Source organism: Triplophysa rosa, linkage group LG17 (genome assembly GCF_024868665.1).
Source record: "Triplophysa rosa linkage group LG17, Trosa_1v2, whole genome shotgun sequence".
Classification (NCBI taxonomy): Eukaryota; Metazoa; Chordata; class Actinopteri; order Cypriniformes; family Nemacheilidae; genus Triplophysa; species Triplophysa rosa.
The window spans coordinates 23,542,383-23,561,268 of NC_079906.1; the positions used below are offsets into that span (position 1 = coordinate 23,542,383).

The window sequence follows — 18,886 nt, forward strand, 5'->3', positions numbered from 1 at the left end:
GAATAATGGAATGCATAGTCGATATAAAAAACTGGATGAGTAACAACTTTTTATTACTGAACTCGGACAAAACGGAAGTGTTACTTATTGGACCGAAAACTGCTATACGTAACAACCAAGAATACTGCTTAACTATTGACGGATGTTCCATAAAACCTCGTCGTCAGCAAAGAATCTTGGCGTTCTATTCGATAGTAATCTGTCATTTGAGAGCCACGTCGCCAACACCTGTAAAATTGCGTTTTTCCATTTTAAGAATATATCTAAACTACGTCATATGCTGTCAATGTCAGATGCAGAGAAGTTAATTCATGCATTCATGACATCAAGACTAGACTACTGTAATGCACTGTTAGGTGGTTGCCCTGCAGGCTTATTACAAAAACTCCAATTGGTCCAAAACGCGGCAGCTCGAGTTCTTACACGTACAAAAAAGTATGAACATATTAGCCCGGTTCTGTCAACCTTGCACTGGTTACCTATAAAGCATCGCGTTAACTTTAAAATCTTGCTTATTACCTATAAAGCCTTACATGGTTTAGCTCCTCAGTACTTGAATGAACTCCTTTTGTATTACAGTCCTTCACGTGCATTACGCTCTCAGGCGTCCTGTCAGTTGGTAATACCTAGAATTTCAAAATCAAGTGCAGGTGGTAGATCCTTTTCCTATCTAGCGCCTAAACTTTGGAATAGTCTTCCCTGCACTGTCCGGGAGGCAGAACACACTCTGTCAGTTTAAATCTAGACTAAAGACGCATCTTTTTAATCTTGCATACACTACTCTTCCATAATATAAATCTTCAGAGGGTTTAGGCTGCATTAGTTAGATCAACCGGAACCAAAAACACAACTGATGTACTTGTTGCATCAAAGAGTACAGAACAGTACTCTACTCTCAGCCAGTCTTGTCTCATTGTTCCAAGGTTACCACAGCGAGCAGGATGCAGTTCATGGCCTGACCTGATGGTAGAGCGGAGAATGGGAAGTGGGGACCTGACAAGAGCTGAGATGATAGAGCTGGATAAAGAAGGACGCGGTCTCTTGACATGTCTTCACCACAAAATTTCAAATGCTATTAGATTATTAATGATAATCTTAAACTATAATTTATTTTATTATTAAGTTTATTTATTTTATTTAGCCTTGTTGTGCAAGTTCTCTGGAGCTTGTGCAGAGGCAGCAGCTTTTGCCAGAGGGGAACTGGAATCCCCTGGTTGGGCCTGGGTTCTCCTGAGGTTTTTTTTCTCGATTAGAGTTTTGGGTTCCTCGCCACCGTTTGCATACTGTTTTTGCACTATCTGCCTGACCGGGGGGGCTGCTTTAGAATTTTAAAGTTTTACTTAATTAATATTGCATATAGGAATTTATAATCTGTTATATTTGACCTGTGCTTCTCTCTCCTTTATCCTAAATGTGTGCTCTCACTGAGCGTGTGTGTGTGTGCGTACTTGTCTGTGTACGTGTGTGTGTGTGTGTGTGGTGTGTGTGTGTGCGTGCGCATCCGTGTGTGTGTGTGTGTCTCTATGTCTATGTGTGTTAGTACGTGTGCATATTGTGTGTGTGGAGTGTTTTGTATGTGGGTATGTCTGTCTTCTGTGTTTTCAACCTTTTCTTGTTTCTGCAGGTACAACTTTAATTATTTTGCTTATAGTCAATATGTCTCATGTACAGCTGCTTTGTAACAATGAAAATTGTAAAAGCGCTATATAAATAAAGTTGAGTAAGGTACCAGCACCGTCACTTAACCCATGCATCTCACGGAAGTGACGGCCCCTGGCCTGAAAATCCTGCGGTGAGCACAGACCGAGCCACTGTCGTTGCCGTGACATCTAGTCAGTAAAACCGAACAAACATGTGCAGTGACGCCCAACTAGCTGCCGCGTAAATGTCCTCTACAGGGACTCCTCTAAACAGTGCCCACGATGTTGCCATGCCCCTTGTTGAGTGCGCACGTACCCCCATAGGCAGGTCCAAACCCCTGCTCTTGTATGCAAGAGATATTGCCTCCACGATCCATTGTGAAAAGCACTGTTAGGACAGCGGCTTCCCCCGAACTGGATTGGCAAAACATACAAACAGCTGATCTGAGGAACTGCATCTGCTCCACATACCTATGCAGAGCCCGAACCGGACACAAAGCACGTAGTTTCTCGTCCTCCCCGGAGTCTGCAGAAACGGTTGAAAGGGCGGGCAGCTCAAAGGGGAGTGTGTTATATGCCCCCGACAAGACTTTATGTGTATAAGCTGCGTTTGGGTGCAGCGCCACCTTCGACCCATCCAGAGCAAACTGCATACAAAAGGGATGCACTGACAATGCGTGCAGATCGCCCACCCAATTCGCCGATGCCAGCGCCAGCAGCAGTGCCGTTTTATATGACAGCATTCTTAGATCCAAAGAATCCAAGGGTTCAAAAGGGGGTCCACACACAGCCTCCAGAACTGAGACCAGGTCCCATGACGGCACCATTGATTTTACAACGGGCCTCAGACGCCGTGCCCCTTTCAGGAACCGAACAGCGAGTGGGTGTGTGCTCGGGGTAGCACCGTCTATGCCCTCATGACAGGCCGAGATTGCCGCCAAATAAACTTTTATAGGGGAATGGGAGCGACCCTGTTCCAATAATTCCTGCAGGAACGTCAAAACCCCCGCAATCAGGCACTGATGCGGCGATAACGCTCTTTGCCCACACCAATTTTCAAACATGCGCCATTTCAGCGCATAAAGTCCCCTTGTCGATGGCGCTCTAGCACTCTGAATCGTTTCCACCACATTGGTAGGGAACCCCGCTGCCATCAGGTTCTCCCTTTCAGCGGGTAAGCCCACAGAGACCAAAACTCCGGACAAGGATGCAGAATCTGCCCCCCTGCTTGTGATAGTAGGTTGTAGGAGTGGGGAAGACGCCACGGTGCCTCTGACAACAACTCCATGATGCCCATGAACCATGTCCGTGCCGGCCAACGAGGTGCCACTAGAATTAGTGACAAACCCTCCTGACGTACTCGATCTAGAGTAGGTTGTATCATGTCCCTGTTATACGCGGGAATGCGTATAACAGGGTACGGGGTCATACATGCGACAGCACGTCCACCCCCAGAGGGGCGCTCCTGTCTGTGATCGAGAAGAACAGTGGACAGTGTGTGTTCTCCGCAGATGCAAAGAGATCCACCTCGGCTTTGCCGAACCGATCCCAGATCTGCGCCACCACTTGCGGATGTAAGCGCCACTCCCTGACCTGCGGGCCACCTCTGGACAGAATATCCGCCGCACCATTCAAACGGCCCGGGACGTAAACCGCTCTGAGCGACGCAACATGTTCGCTGCTCCAAAACAGGAGCTTTCGTGCCATCTGCAACAGGGGCAGAGAGTGAGTCCCCCTTGTCTGTTTATATATGACACTACTGTCTTGTTGTCCGTCCTGACTAACACATGTTTGTCCCACAGATGCCAGGTGTTTCAAGTGTTTCAGCGCCAGACAAACAGCCTGCAGCTCCAGAAAATGTATGTGACGCTGTCTTAGCGCTGCTGACCATTCCCCTCTCACAGAGCTCTGCTGGCACAGAGCTCCCCATCCCTGCAGCGACGCATCTGTCGATACCACAATACGTGACGTCACCCTGCCCAGGGGAACTCCCTCCGATAAAAAAAATGGGTTTCCCCAGGGAACAAGAGTCTGAACACACAAAGGCGTGATCGTCACCTGTGTGTGCAGATGCTGTGCCGTGTTTAATCTCGTGCTCAGTACCCATCTCTGGAAGGCACGCATAAAGAGGAGACCCAACCGGACTGCCACTATCATTGAGGCCATGAGTCCCAGCAGTCTCAATATTAAATGAAAACGGACCCGTTTTCCCAGCTGAAACTGAGCCAGGCAGCTGCGAAAAACCTCGACCCTTCGCACTGACAGCATAGCTGTGTTCTGTACAGAATCTATCTGAACCGAGATATTTTATCTGCTGCTTTGGGACCAGGGAGCTCTTTTCGAGATTTATTAGAAACCCCAGAGCCCGCAAATGGGAAAACAAGTGCTTGTGTCTGTAACACTGCTTGCTCTCTGTTGTCTGAGGCCAGGAGCAGGTCGTCCAAATAGCCGAACACTCTCATGCCCTGGCGCCGTAACGGTGCCAGTGCTGCCTCCATGCATTTCGTTAAAATGCATGGTGCTAGGGACAGCCCAAACGGTAGGACCTGAAATTCGTACATGGCCTCCTCGAAGGAGAACCTCAGAAACTTCCTGTGCCCCGGGTGAATTGAGATGTGGAAGTATGCATCGGTTAGATCCACTGATGTTAACCAGTCTCGGGGACGCAAGGAACACAGAAGATGCCGTACCGTAAGCATCTTGAATCTGATTTGTCTGAGATGTTTGTTCATTCGTCTCAGGTCTAGGATAGGCTGTAAACCCCCGCTCTTTTTTGGAAGGAGGAAGTAACGGCTGTAAAAACCCGTCTTCCATGTTCCCCCGCGGAACCATTTGAATTGCTCCCTTCTGGGGGAGAGCACAGATTTCCCCTCTCAGCACAGGCGAATATCTTTCTGGGACTAATGTTGCAATTACCCCGCCGAAGCAGGGGGGGCGCGAAAGAAACTGTAGTCGATAACCCCACTGGATCGAGCGAAGCACCCATGGTGCTGGGGCGCATGCGCGCCATTGTTCTAGGCAGACAGCGAGGATCCCCGTCATTATTCGGGGAATCTCCGCATCCACTTGCCCGTGATGCTGTGTATGAGACATCGATGCACCTTTTACCTCCGTCGACACGTGGCCTGACTGCGAGGTTAGTATTTCTAAAACATTCTGATTCTGCTGACAAAGCAAGACATGAGGCATTGTATGCTGAACACAAAACTTTATTTTCTTGTTTTTGACACATAAACTCAAAACTGAACCCTTCCTTTCGTAGGGTCTTGTCTGCGCCAAGAGAGGAACCCGGCTGCCTCGAGACCGATATTCCTCTCTCAACTGCTGGTCCGCTTTTCGCTGGGGGCGGGCCTCGTCTTCCAGGACCGGCCTGCTGTCTGGGCTGTGCACACATTCTCTGCGTTCCCCAAGCATCGGGTCTCGGCGCTGCCACTGGAGCCGGTCTTTTGGCCGGTGGCGGCCGGTAGACTGACCTGAGGCCCGTGTTGGCAGTCAACGGCCCCGGGGCATTAAACCTCCGCGGCATCGAGCCTCTCAGGGACTCCGTCTGCTTTTTGGAATCCTCAAACCGTGCTTGGAACGCGCCTAGACCTTCTCTGAAGAGCCCAGACGAGGAGATCGGTGCGCTGAGGAAAGCACTCCAATCCCGCTCGGGCAGGTTAGCCAGGGTCAGCCAGAGATGACGTTGTGCCACCACCGTACTGGCCATAGCATGGCCCAATGACCCCAGAACCCCACGGGTCGCACGAAGGATATAATCCGCTGTGGAACGTACTTCCCCCATGAGCGCATCACACGGCATTCCTGCCGACATGGCCTCGCTCAGCTCTCCCAGGCAGATGGCTTGATATGTCTGTAGCAAGGACATAGAGCTCAGAGCTCTGGCCGTACGTGCTTGCTCGCTGTAAACCCTGCCGAGTTTTTTAAAAGAGAAACGGCAAGGGCCTGTCGGAAGAGTGGGAGTGCTTGTTATACCCGTGTTTCTGGAGGGCGTGTTTCAAGGAATGCTCCATTGGAGGGGCTGAGATTAGTCCTGCTGCCTCCGCCCCTTCGAGCTCCGTGAACTTAGTCGCACCCGGCACCGGTGGAGGGGGCGACGTGGGCTTCGACCATGAAGACGTGAGCTCCGCAAGACAGTCTGGGTATAGCGGCAGATAGGTTCTCACCACCGTTTGCATAGGGGCCAAATAGTACCCCCCAAAGCGTGAGTCCTTCTGTACCGGGGGCGGAACAGGCCAGTCCACTGACAACTTTTCCGCTGCTCTCCGGAAAAGATCAATGAAGGAATCCTCCCCTGTGTCAACTCCACCAGTCTCTACTGAGGCCGACGGAGAATCCTGCATTTGTCCCGCCTGTAGCGTGTCATCGTAGAAATCCTCGCCCGCATCTAACGTGACAGAGTCATCCTCTTGATAGACAAACTCAGGAATATTCATAGGGACGCCCGTGTCCTCCACCCCAGGTCCCCGCGACCTCTGCAAGGACGGCCAAGGCTGCCTCTGGGTTGGTTTCCGTGGACAGAAGCGGACCATGCCTCGCTGCTGCCCCGCTATGCTGTTTATTCATACAAAGTGAACATGTTTTGTTATGGTTTACAACACGTATAATCATGATGCAAAATACGGTGTGGGAATATTTTTCAGATAAAAGTATGATTTAAATATCAATATAATCAATAAGTGTTTTCTTTCATTAAATCATTAAGCTGTGTGATTTTGTCATGTGCTTGCTATCTTACTCAGTAAAATAGTTACTGTGGCAAATGGGGGTTGGAGCCATAAATTATCTAGATCAACACACACACACACACAAAGAGTGTTTTTCACATAAAATGTTATGAATCAATCCACTGCATATGTTTTAAGTATAATCATGAGTTGTGATGTGTTTTAATGAATCATAGGATTAAGAAACAACGCTACATAATTAAAAGTATTAGATGATTAAGTGTTTTCTTTTTACTAAAAGAATGTTAAGAATGTTGGTATGTTGTCCGGCCACAGGAAACTGTTTCTAGGAGACCACTCCCCAAAAGAAACTGTCCTGGAGAACATTCCTCAGGACTGGCGATTGACCACAGGATATACGTTTTGAAATGTTATTTTACAGGAACTAAGAAAAAGGACTTCACGGTGATTGGTGGAAAGGGAGCAAAAAGCAGAGGAGGAGTCAGAAGATAGAGAGCGACGTCACATACTTTATAAATATGGGTGTATTTGAATATTTTGGGTTGTTGGCTTTTTGGAGAGAGTGGTGATTTACTGGCAACCCAAAGCTTTGTTACTCCTTTTTACATCTGATAATAAACTTCTAATCGATTTTGAAGAACGTCTCAGTACAAATTTTTGAACATGCAGGACTGCCTTTAAAGTCCAACAACGGTCACAGTGTTTTCAATAAATGTCATGTCCTCGCTTTGACTTCGGAGTACTGTGAAAACGAATACCATAAACAAACATGTGTAGAGGAATGTTGCAGAAGGTGATGATTATTCATCCTGCACCGAAGTTTCACATGCTAAGTGATGCCGCTCTGTGCCCAGAGTTCCAGCGTGAGTTATTTCCAAACAAACAAAAAACTGAAAACTGCACTGTTTTCAACGCCGATTGTGAGTGCAGTTGTAACATTACTCTTCATGTGTTTAGCTGTATCACATGTATCTACTTAAGTTCCAGTCGACGGTGAATGATGTCACTTCCCAATACAAACACGCCCCGTTGAATAAGCCCATCCCCGCCATTGATTGACAGGTTTCTGTACAAGTCAGAGGAAACGCAAATGCAAAGAGATTTGCGATTTCATTTGAGTTTTGGCAGGCTTAATACGCGACACCAGAGGAAGTGAAATGGCATATGGGCAATTGATATTGCGATTTAAATATGGCAGGGTCGTAACTCGTAAAACAGAGGTAATTCATTTGCAAATAAACTTTGCTTTTCCTTTTGAAATTTGGCAGACATTGTACGTTCGCGTAAATACATTGAATTTGTCACAATTTTGCACGAACATAGAAACGTTTGAAGCGTGCAATACCTTTATTAGTCCGCAAATCATCCATAGAAAACGTACAACTGAGCGCAAATGGAAACAAACTCCAATCAGAGGTCTTTAACTATTGCGAAAGAGAGTGCAACTATATAAACACTAGCAGCAACGCTGAGACCTCGTAACCTAAACTACAAACATCCAAGGTTTATAGTACAGGAAATTCAAATAAACAGACTTCACCTGACCTGGGCCGTTTCAATTAAGGAGGTTGTCAACAACCGATTAAGAATTAACTCTGAGTAACTCAGAGTCGCAACATATTTTCGGTTCAGAAAGGTTCAATTAGTTCAATCCACGCTGAGAAGACTAGAGATTAGCCGTACCATATTTAAAAAGCCTCATCAGAGCAGAAGATCAGCACGATGTCACCATTTAGGCAACGACTACAGGGCCGCACTACACAACAACAGAGTTAAAAAATTCAATCCATGGAAACGGTACCGAGCAAAGACAATCACTTGTCAGAGTGACAGTTTAAGCAGAGCACTGTTGACCCGACTTGCATAAAACGATTTGACACATAGATAGACATCGCCTCGACACAAAAAAGACAAACTCAAGCACCTTATGAAAGTTCAATTTACAATCCCCATCACTTGATTACCGAGACTTGAACAAATACAACAATTAAAACAAAATAAATTATACTAGCAAACAATTAAAATTACAATGAAAAATAAATGGAAACAACAGAAATAATAAAAAAATCGTATGTTCTCACTCGCCATGAGTGCTCTAGTTACGCAAGTAAGACGTCATGGTGTATAGGACACCTGTAGGGCGTCAGACTCTCGTGCAAAGTTAGACTGATCGCCGGTTCGAATCCTGCTCTGAACAGATTTCACTTGGAATGGCTGCATGTCAAATTTACTTGTTTATTACCTTTATCGCTTCATTTCTGCATGTATGTCTGTATTTATTCATTTCTTTATTCATGCACTTTATTTATGTGTAAGGATGGATGAGATATATTTTGATACATCTAATTCACTGTAAAGAAAAACGGTACAGTTTTAATAAAAATGCACAGGGAAATGACAAAATTCCACTCGGTGCTCTCCTGAAATCAAAGTACATTCCAATGAATTAATGCAGCCTCTTCATGAATCCTCTATAAAAGCACATATGACATACAGTATAAGTCACTGAGATGGTCTCTGTGTAATCAAAATGTGTGCCATGAATGACTGTATTAATGAATGAATGGATGAGTTACACCACTTGCGCTTTAAAAGGGGGAGGAGATCGAAATAAACTCTGGGTTTACCAAAGAAAACCTGCTCCCGACCAGGTTAGGTTCACAGAGTAAGTTACTATGGTTACTGACTCTGAGTATAAGATACCTCTCCTTTAGAAACGGGCTTGAGTTACCCCGCTTTCTCAGGTTTGACATACCTCACATTCTGAAACGGAAAACCCAGAGTTTCCCTCATTTCAGGGTTAATATACTCAGAGTTTTCACTAAACCTCCTTTCTGAAACGGGCCCCTGGTTATTCCGCCGCACCTTGGTAGCAATGAATTCATGAATTTTTTTACCAATAAAATCGAAAACATACGAGACAATATAGTAAAAACTCAACATCCAAGTCTGTCCTATGAATTAGTACCAACTATCGCCCCAAAAGAAAGGCTACAGTGTTTTTCACCTATAAAACAGTAAGATTTAATTAAACTTATTGCAACATTTAAGCCTACAACTTGCTTATTAGACCCCATACAAACTAAATTATTAAAAGAGTTATTACCCGTTGCAATTGAGCCCATTTATTGTCAACTCGTCAATTAATCTAGGCCATGTCCCAGGACCCTTTAAGCTGGCCATCATTAAGCCTCTTATCAAGAAACCAAACTTAGACCCCAATGAACTAGGAAACTATAGACCGATTTCAAATCTCGTAGAGCTTTCTCATACGTAGCACCTAAACTCTGGAATGGCCTTCCTGATACTATTCCAGGGTCAGACACACTCTCCCAATTTAAATCTAGATTAAAGACACATCTTTTCAGCCAAACATTCACTTAATGCAAAATATGCTAAATAAACCACCGGGAGACTGCATTTATTAGATATTATTTACTAGAATAATCTTGATTGTTCTTGAAACACCATGCACTGTGCTGAGAGAGAGAGAGAGAGCGAGCGAGAGCGAGCGAGAGAGAGAGAGAGAGAGAGAGAGAGCGAGAGCGAGAGCGAGAAAGTTCATGCTGTGTGTGTTAGATGCACATTTCAATATTTTGTCGCACTTAGTGTTTAAACAGATTTTATAGGTCACACATAAAAAACAACAACAGTGTTGCAAGAAAAAATAATCAGCCACTTTATTTTGTTGCAAAATAAGAAATACATGCAGCAATTAAAACGAAAACAAAACTAATTGCTTAAGAAAAGAGAAGACAAATCATATATAAAATACTCTGAATACATACAGTATAAGACCAGCTATATAATTTAGACATATACAGCATCATTTAGATTTTCCATAATGGAATGTTTGTTAGGAGTGACACACACACACACTGCAGCAAAGTCAATAAATACTTAATATCTCTGTTGATATTACACACGCACGCTCTCACGCACACACACACACACACACACACACAATCTCCCAACACTGCAGCATAGGAGAGTCCATAAATACTTCATAGGTGTGTGTGTGTGTGTGTGTGCGTGTGTGTGTGTGTGAGAGAGAGAGATGTAAACACAGTTCATTCACTCTAGTGCACTACTTAAACGACGGCAGGTTTGGCACTTTGATGCTGATGTCCCCGATGTTGATGTTCTTGGGCATCTCTGGAAGATTCATGTTCTTCACAGCTGACACGGCACGTGCTGGAGCCCCCGCGATACCAGCCTGTGCGCACACACACACACACACACACACACACACACACACACACACACACACACACACACACACACACACACANAAAAAAGCAGTTTTCAGTGCAAAAAGCATATTTCTGAAAGTTTGCTTGAGCTCAAAAAGTGCTTTTGACTGATGAACTGTATTCTCTTGCAAAACACACTTTGTCACGTTCCTCTGATGCCTTTTGTAAGAAAAAGCACACACACACACACACACACACACACAATTAAACACAGATTATGTCCTGAACACACACACACAATCAAACGACACAATCACAGTCAATCAATCACACTGGACATTAAACATGATGCACAGACAAACAAAGAAACAGACGTGATTTCAGAGCTCTGCACATGCTCACTTCACATTTCAGCTGAAGTAAAATATCGAGAGAAAATCTCTAATCGAACAATAATGACATGAACTGATGTAGCAGCAAGCAAAAACTACAAAAGCCACAGAATGAATAAAGAGAGAAGTAAACTTAAGATGAAATCAGTTCAGAGGATGAATCAAAAGCCGTCCGATGTTTGTGTTCACTGTGCACACATATACAAATACAACACTGAGCTAAAAACAAATCAAATCACTCACTTGTGAAGTTCTTTTTTACTGCATCCCTCAGTAATAATAATAATAATAATAATAATAATAATAATGTGATGCTGAAACTACACACTTCATCCAAACATCAGGGGTCTCATTTATAACCGTTGCGTACGCACAAAACATGCCCCGAAAGAGGTGTACGCCACTTCCCACGCAAAAGATGGGATTTATAAAAACAAACTTAACGGAAAAATGTGCGCACCTGCACGCAAACTCTGACCCATGCGTACGGACATTTTAGAGACAGAGCAGTTTGGCAACACCGATGGTGAGTTAGTGAACTCAAGTTAGATTGCAAAAGGTAAGTGTGATAAAAATGATTATAAGCATTAATCCCTCACACACATTTAATGTGACCTTAAATATCCTCATTATCATGAAGATTAAATCTGCAGTTATTTGCGCTTGTATTGGGTGATACTTGTTTCATGCAGCTCTTGTAAAATCAAACTCAAATCTTAAATAAAAATTCAATCTAAATATTTAATCAGCGCTGTCTCACCATCACACTATGAGCGCATGAGGAGGAGATGATCTGACTGAATAGAATATAGGACAGCATCAAATAACTCTAACTATAACTAAATATATTTTCCTTACTGTGCATAATCATCGAATGTCAAAGTCTGGAAATACAGCCATTAAACTCTCACACAATCGTTCTCTAAATGTCCTCGTTATCGGTTCTAACTAAATTCATAACAAAACCGGAATGAAGAAACATTCGTCTTTAAGTCCAGTCTTCAAATTTGATCTCAGGTGAAGGACACCACTAATTAATGATGTGATTTTAATGAGGTGTTAATGATCAGTCTAAATGCTGTAAACATATAAATGCTGCAGAGACCTTCTTTGGCTTTAATATAATTATAATAATAACCATTATTAATATGGAAATCTCAGTGAATCTCATTGGTGGACATTTGTGATTTCGTTACGGAGATAAAGGATGGAATCGGGGGTTTTACACAAGTTTTTGTTATTTTTCTATGGCATCTGATAGCGGTTGAACCCGGAAACGGTATACGTCCATAATGGTGCGTGACGTCAGGCTTAACAAGCGGATTGGATGCCAGGCTTATTAATATACGAATAAGCATTCATGAGGTGCTTTGCATTGACTATTTATGGGTAAAAATGGGCGTGTACAGGGCGGGAAATGAGGCTGATTCACGACGCACACTTGCAGGTAATCTGTGATTTATAAAGGGAAATTTGATTGCATGTGTGCGTGCGCAAGGTTTTATAAATCTCAATTTTTGTTTGCGTACGCCCTTTTCAGCATTCTGGCGTAAGTTCACTTTTAGTAAGGATCCTACGCACAGTTTTATAAATGAGGCCCAAGGTCAGTGCCACTGATATCAATCTCATCCATTAACATTTACTTTTAACTTCAGAAGTGCGTTTAGTATCCATACTAGTTTGTGTGCTAGTCCCCAGATGTCTGTGCTGTACGTCATGTTGACTTGTACTGATGCACACAAACTTCAGCATCAGTACATGTCATACAGCACATGTGTGTTTCATGATTTAAAAAAAATAAAAACACAAATTAAGATTTGTCAAATGAAGTCATAAGCGGCAGTAAAGACTGCAGAAATCATGCATGCCAGTCGGTCTTTACAATTCATCCATTGTCAGCTGTAGAAATGCATCATGGGACAGTGCTCAGACAAACACTGAACAGCCAAAACAACAGGAAAGATCAGGACAGTGTACTTACCAAATATAAGCGCTCATTCTCCATGAATAATATATCAGTGAGCTACACTACTGACGTCTGCCATCATGTGCTACACGTCTACTGTCTCATTTCTGTACAGATATTCAGCTCTAGTCTAACCTGTGATCCTGAGGACAAACATTCCCAAAACATTCAAAGAACAGAACCGCATCAAACCACATCAACATGTGTAGAGTCAGTGATGATAAGAGAATTCATGAAATAAAATCATACATTTAATTCCATTCATTGACCTTTTTTACGCTGATAATACCAGACTCTAGATATTTGAGGACAGTCTGATCAGATCTTTATTTTCAGCTGCTCTTATAATTTGTATGTTTTATGGAATATTGTTATGGGATGATGATGATTAGGAATGTTGGTCCTGAGGCAGCGTGCCACACGTATGGCAGGTGGAATTCAGCAGTACCTGTGTCTACCTGTCCTGTCTGGGAGACTGAAAGATAAACGTCTGCAGAAAGAGAAACATAAACTAGAGACAGTGAGGAGAAGAGAGAAAGACAGAGAGTTACAACAGCACACAAGAGCAGTCAGAGATTTCATCCGTCAGAACCACACAATTCAGCTGTCAATCAAATATTCAGAGAGAACCCTCATTTGTGCCGCGTCCCCAACGTTTCTGTTTAACACCACGGGTATAAAAACATGATCAAATGAATATTTCACAAGAGACAATATTTTGCATTCTGACATGACGGATCTCAGCCTTTCACTGATAGTGTGAGTTATAAAATGTCTAAGTTTTGCTTAAACTGCTCTCATATGACTGTGTGTGAATAAAACCTGCAGGACAACATTATAAACATCATCAAGATTCAGTCAGTTTTCAGCTTCAAACATGCTCTCTGGAGATATGAAGCCTCATTCCAATGAAAGCAGTGAAAATGATTTGGTTTCTTGTACTGACAGAAAGAGAGTTTGATCTTTGGTTTCATCACAGAAGAGCAGCCAGAGCAGACAGCATCACAGAGGGCCATTCTGAGACATGCGCTTCACACACACACACACACACACACACACACACACACACACGTCCGGCTCACCTCTGATTTCTCCATCTTGTTTTGGGCCTCCACCTGTGTGATGATTTCACTCATGTTGGTTTCTAGAACCATCCCACCCATCACCATCTCTGCCAGGATATTGTGAACCTGCCGTCACACACAGAAATGGCTCTTTATTTATCAAAACATTCAATGTGCGTGTGCGTGTTTGTGTGGGTTTACCTTATCCATGTGAAAAATCAGGTCCAGTTCACACACATTCTCGAAGCATTTGTCAAGCGTTTCCACAAACACCTGCAGACACGCACACACAGATGAGTGAAAGCCACACACACACAGTGATGTTTCATGAGGACATCAGCAGCACCTGAATCAGATCCAGAATGCCCAGCTCGCTCTCCGATGAATCCACACAGAACACAAAGTACAACGTGGCATAGTGTCTGTAGATCAGTTTGTTTTCCGATCCACCGATTAAGCTGAACACACAAACCGCAATGAGCAATGACAACAAACATTACACGTCATTAAACATCTGAGAAATGTTTCATTGTCTGAGCATCTTACAGCCCGCCTTCCAGAAAATTACAAATGTTCTCATCTCTTTTGGACACCAGATGAAATGTTTCTCTGATTATTTGCTGCTCCGTGTCTTCAGTCTGTTAAACAAATAACACAGTTCATGGTATATAGTTAATAAATAAAAATATCTGTAATTATTAAAGTTCTTCAGGCATTTAAATGTCAAGATAAACAGCTGTGAAAGAAACATTTTATTTTTGTTGCTCTTGCAGCTCCCAATCTGACCAGCTGATGGAGATCTTTCACTCTTCACATCATTGCCACGCTGGCAAACGCCTCAACAACATTCTTTACCAGCTCGTACAGAAACAAAGCTCATTTCTTTAGTGTCAGTCAGACATTCTGTTTAGAAGTGATTTGGGTTCTTTAAAGGACATGCAAGTTGAGAGAGAATTAATTTAACCTAACACAAACTTAAAAAATGCTTTTTTTGTATCTAAATAGTTTAATGTTAACACAGAAAAAACTCTGTCTCTGGCCCTCACAAGAACTGTTTCACTAACACATAAATCCAGCTCACAAGAACTGTTTTATTCTCTGCATGCTTCTTCGTTCCGACACACAATTTCCTGTCAAAATAAAAACCTTTTCAGCAGAACTTCACTATTAAGGGCTCGGCATAGTCCAGGCGAATTGCGCTTTCGTTGTGCGTTTTGGGGTAAAACGAAGCTCGAAAACGTTGAGAGACGGTATAGTGTTTTCGAACAATCCAACATCCCTTTATTTCTGGAGGCGGGGTTTACATGACGTATCCAAATAGCATCTGCGCACGTGGCCACACAAACAATACACCCACCTATTACGTAATGGCCATGCACCAATGGTGGCTCGAGGGTGTTTACCGGCCAACACAAACTTTCCCGGAGAGTTCAGTTTGGTTTGCTGCTGCGAACTAGTGAAACGAATTGTCGTTTGGACCAGATTTTGTTCGAAATCAGGTCACAGATGGTCGTTTTTCGATTTCGAATGTAGTATGCAGAGCCCTTTAGTCTCTACATTGGTTGCAAAAGTTAAATAGATCATTACTCTTTTTACATAACGATCAAGACTAAAAACTTTAAATAGAGAATGTGAAGCTGACGTCACGCCCTATGTTGCGCAGCCATCTTGGGAGGATAATACTCCACTGCTATTATAGTTTTGATATGTACCATTACTTTGTTTTGTTTGATATATGGAGAAATTGACAGTGAAAGAACCAGAGGCTTTTCCTGAACGACTCTGCGTAATGCTATTGCAGTTTTTAACACAGCAAGACTGACCTACCGTAGTTATAATTCCTAATCAAAGAAAAACTAAACACTGCATTGTATTGAATGCACTAGCAGCGATCCTCCCAAGATGGCGCAACATTCAACGCGGCGTGACGTCGATTAACAAGCTCTATATGATCAAATACAATCGAAATTTACAGGAAGGAGACTGTAGTGCATGCACGCATGCTGATAGGCTGCTTTAACTGTACAGATGCACAGTTTCACAACACTGCATTTGTTTACAAATATGACAAACTATTCTGTCATCATGCATTGTGTCCATCTCATTGTGTAGATGTTGTTCACAATGTGATGACAGAAATAAAATAAAACAAGAGCTGCTGGTGAAAACTGATCGTGTAACTCTAGAGCTCGTGACAATGTCACGCGATCTTCTCACTCTTTAATATTTCAAAGTCACTGTGTGTTTGTCGACAAACTGCGACCATCGGAAATCCTCCAGGACATTTTCCACACATGACGAATAATGTGCTTAAAAAACAATCATCATCATTATAGTGCATTATAATCAATAATGTCCCAATAAGAAAACGTCATTTATCTATGATAGATCCGTATAAAGCAACTCTACGTGCTAACGCGTGTAATGAGACACGCGCATGTTACTGATGAATGCTAGTAGTAACTTAATAAAAACTATAAGCATGTTATTATAAGCATATCATGTACTCACGTAATGCTCGTAGAATTTAGACAGTCGTGGTTTGCCATGGTTGTTAAATATCAGAATGGCTTTTATCATGTTCTCGAAGGATCGTATCCAGCTGCAGCTGAAGATGTAGATTGACAAATCTTCCAATAATCGATAAGTAATAGTTACAGGAATAAGACACTCACGCGCACAGCTGAGCGGAAAAGTGCGTCCCGGAAACTAACAACTGTTCAGCGTGACGCAGTGAGCATTTCAAATTAAAAGTCACAAGTCTAATTCAGGGAAATGTTTTGAATGAATTTCTTTTTTTCTAAAAGAAAATATGAATGGGAAAAGAGCATGGCTATTACCTTACACATTTTGTATATCCAACAATGTTAAAGAACTTAAAGAATTTTGCATATAGGTCTACCCCACTAATGGAATTTTATCTAAATTTGGTAATGTTCATTTGAACTGTAATGTCTGTAAACTTAGTTCTGAGTCAATTGATTATCCTTTCTTCAAATGTTCCCTTGTCAAGCCATTTTGGTCTGAATTGTCAAAATTCGCTGTTTAAAATTTTGGATTAGACTTTGATTTAACAATATGTGATGTAATGTGTTATTTCTCCCATTGTAATCATAATCTGGAATGTCTAGGGAATTTTATTTGCAAAATATTTTATTAATCAATGCAAATGTTCTTTAATAATTCTTAAACTAAAAAGAAAAAAAAGATGTATATTATGTGACTCTAAATACTTTATAGACATTTAAAAAATAAACAGTCAAAAAGTGTCAAGATTGTTTAATTTAATGACATAATTCATTTCAGTTATGCACATTTACTACTCTCTGTTTATGTGTCCCATAAGTAATTCATTACATTAAGTTTAATTTTACAGAAAGGGTATTTTTGTTTATGCTTTTAATTCAAGTACAAATAAAATACAATGAGCCGGAATGCATGTGGCCCGACCCCAGATAACCCCCTCCACCACCAGCCGAGAGTGATGCTGTGACGGCACAGAGGTGAGTTAGGTTAGATGGATTACATGATCATGGATTTATTATAGTAAAAGCGTAGTTACCGTGGTTTTTAGCAGACCATACCATGGTTAAACTACGGTTACTAAGGCGAGACCATAGTAAAACAATTGTTACCGTAGTTTAAAAGACGTTTGCTATGACGTCATGTGCGCAGAATAGGCTTGTTCGAGATGGCCAAATTCTGCGCGGAATCGATCACCGGTGATCAGGGCAAGATGCATGCCGGTTAGAAATGTGTCCGAGTTACGTCCTATGGCGTTATTTTAATGACAAATGTTGCGAGCGCATTATTACAAGGCGAGAGCGCATTCTTGTAATACGAGCGCGGGAATCTCCGCTCGCACGCCGATTTCCTTTGCTCATGCACAAAACTGGACGCGCGCTTTCAATTATACGCTGCTCTCTTATGAATCTTCTCTCCTCTCGCTCAGTGAGCGTGTGCGCACTCAAAATGTGAAGAAAATCTATAAAAAAAACAAACAAACAGAAAAACACTTAAGGTAAAACACAGTGCATGGTGTTTGTAGAACAAGCAAGGTAGTTCTAATTAAACTATGTTAACGGAATTTACCGAACCTTAATCTAATAACATAATATTTTATTTTATTAATTTATTACCTATCATAAAGGTAACATAAATAGGTAAGAGAACAAGAGTTAGAAGAGTAATTTATTCGTAACAGAAAACAGTATTTACCTATAATGCAGTTTTGCACAAGTCAGAAACTCCACCCAAACTGAAACTGAGATATCATCCCATATAAATTAAATTATATGAGAGAATGCGGCGTCATACGTCTAAATGCAGATTAAAGGTTGGACATTACTTTAATCAAAATAATCATTACAAAAATAAAAAAATATGCTTGATTGCTTAGCAACCTTAAACTGTATTATTTATCTGCCCCATGCCGTGGAGGAGCGCGTTCTCCGCGGCCTCAACAGACTGAAAACGGACGTTCACCCAAGCATTTAGATATGATTGATTTTACTCGACAAAGCATATGAAACAAAGATAAATAATGACCATGACTCACTCGAGTATGCATGTTCTCCATTTTACATTTTGCACTGAATTAAATTACATTTTAGCATTAACGGAAATGTCCGTAAAATAAAATAAAATGTACTGGTAATTTTCTGCCAGTACTTTATCTGTTTTAACAGGATTTTTTTACAGTGTATGTAATTACGTTTAATTAGGCCTACTATTCGGAGCAATGGGATCAGTAGCCTTAACCACCATCTTCGTGCAAACCAACCTTTTAAAATAGTTTTGCCTGTAGCTTGTAAGTAGCATGCCCGCATCCCGACTCATTTTGCCATGTTCTCTCCAGGCTAGGCTGCATGAGTGGGTTGCCGGGCCTGAATCCCGCACTTATTTCTATGTGCTGAATAACATTTTTTTCCATTTCAAAAGGA

The 18,886-nt window shown here is 42.2% G+C and overlaps 1 protein-coding gene and 1 pseudogene across 2 annotated transcripts; both read right to left on the bottom strand.

Moving 5' to 3' along the window:
• Window positions 1-2,793: 2,793 nt before the first annotated feature.
• Window positions 2,794-6,172, bottom strand: LOC130567631 (uncharacterized; annotated as a pseudogene).
• A 3,796-nt stretch (window positions 6,173-9,968) lies between these two features.
• On the bottom strand, window positions 9,969-16,661 carry ap3s1 (adaptor related protein complex 3 subunit sigma 1). Of its 2 annotated transcripts, XM_057356026.1 has the most exons (7): window positions 16,455-16,661; window positions 14,490-14,581; window positions 14,290-14,401; window positions 14,145-14,216; window positions 13,962-14,069; window positions 13,328-13,369; window positions 10,433-10,544 (listed from the first exon to the last, which is right to left on the bottom strand). In XM_057356026.1, the coding sequence occupies exons 1-6, from the start codon at window positions 16,521-16,523 to the stop codon at window positions 13,334-13,336; spliced, it is 489 nt and encodes a 162-aa protein (XP_057212009.1). In that variant the 5' UTR covers window positions 16,524-16,661; the 3' UTR covers window positions 10,433-10,544; window positions 13,328-13,333. The 2 variants fall into 2 exon arrangements, with proteins under 2 accessions (XP_057212008.1, XP_057212009.1); XM_057356025.1 differs by lacking the exon at window positions 13,328-13,369 and having other exon boundaries at window positions 9,969-10,544.
• Window positions 16,662-18,886: the final 2,225 nt, after the last annotated feature.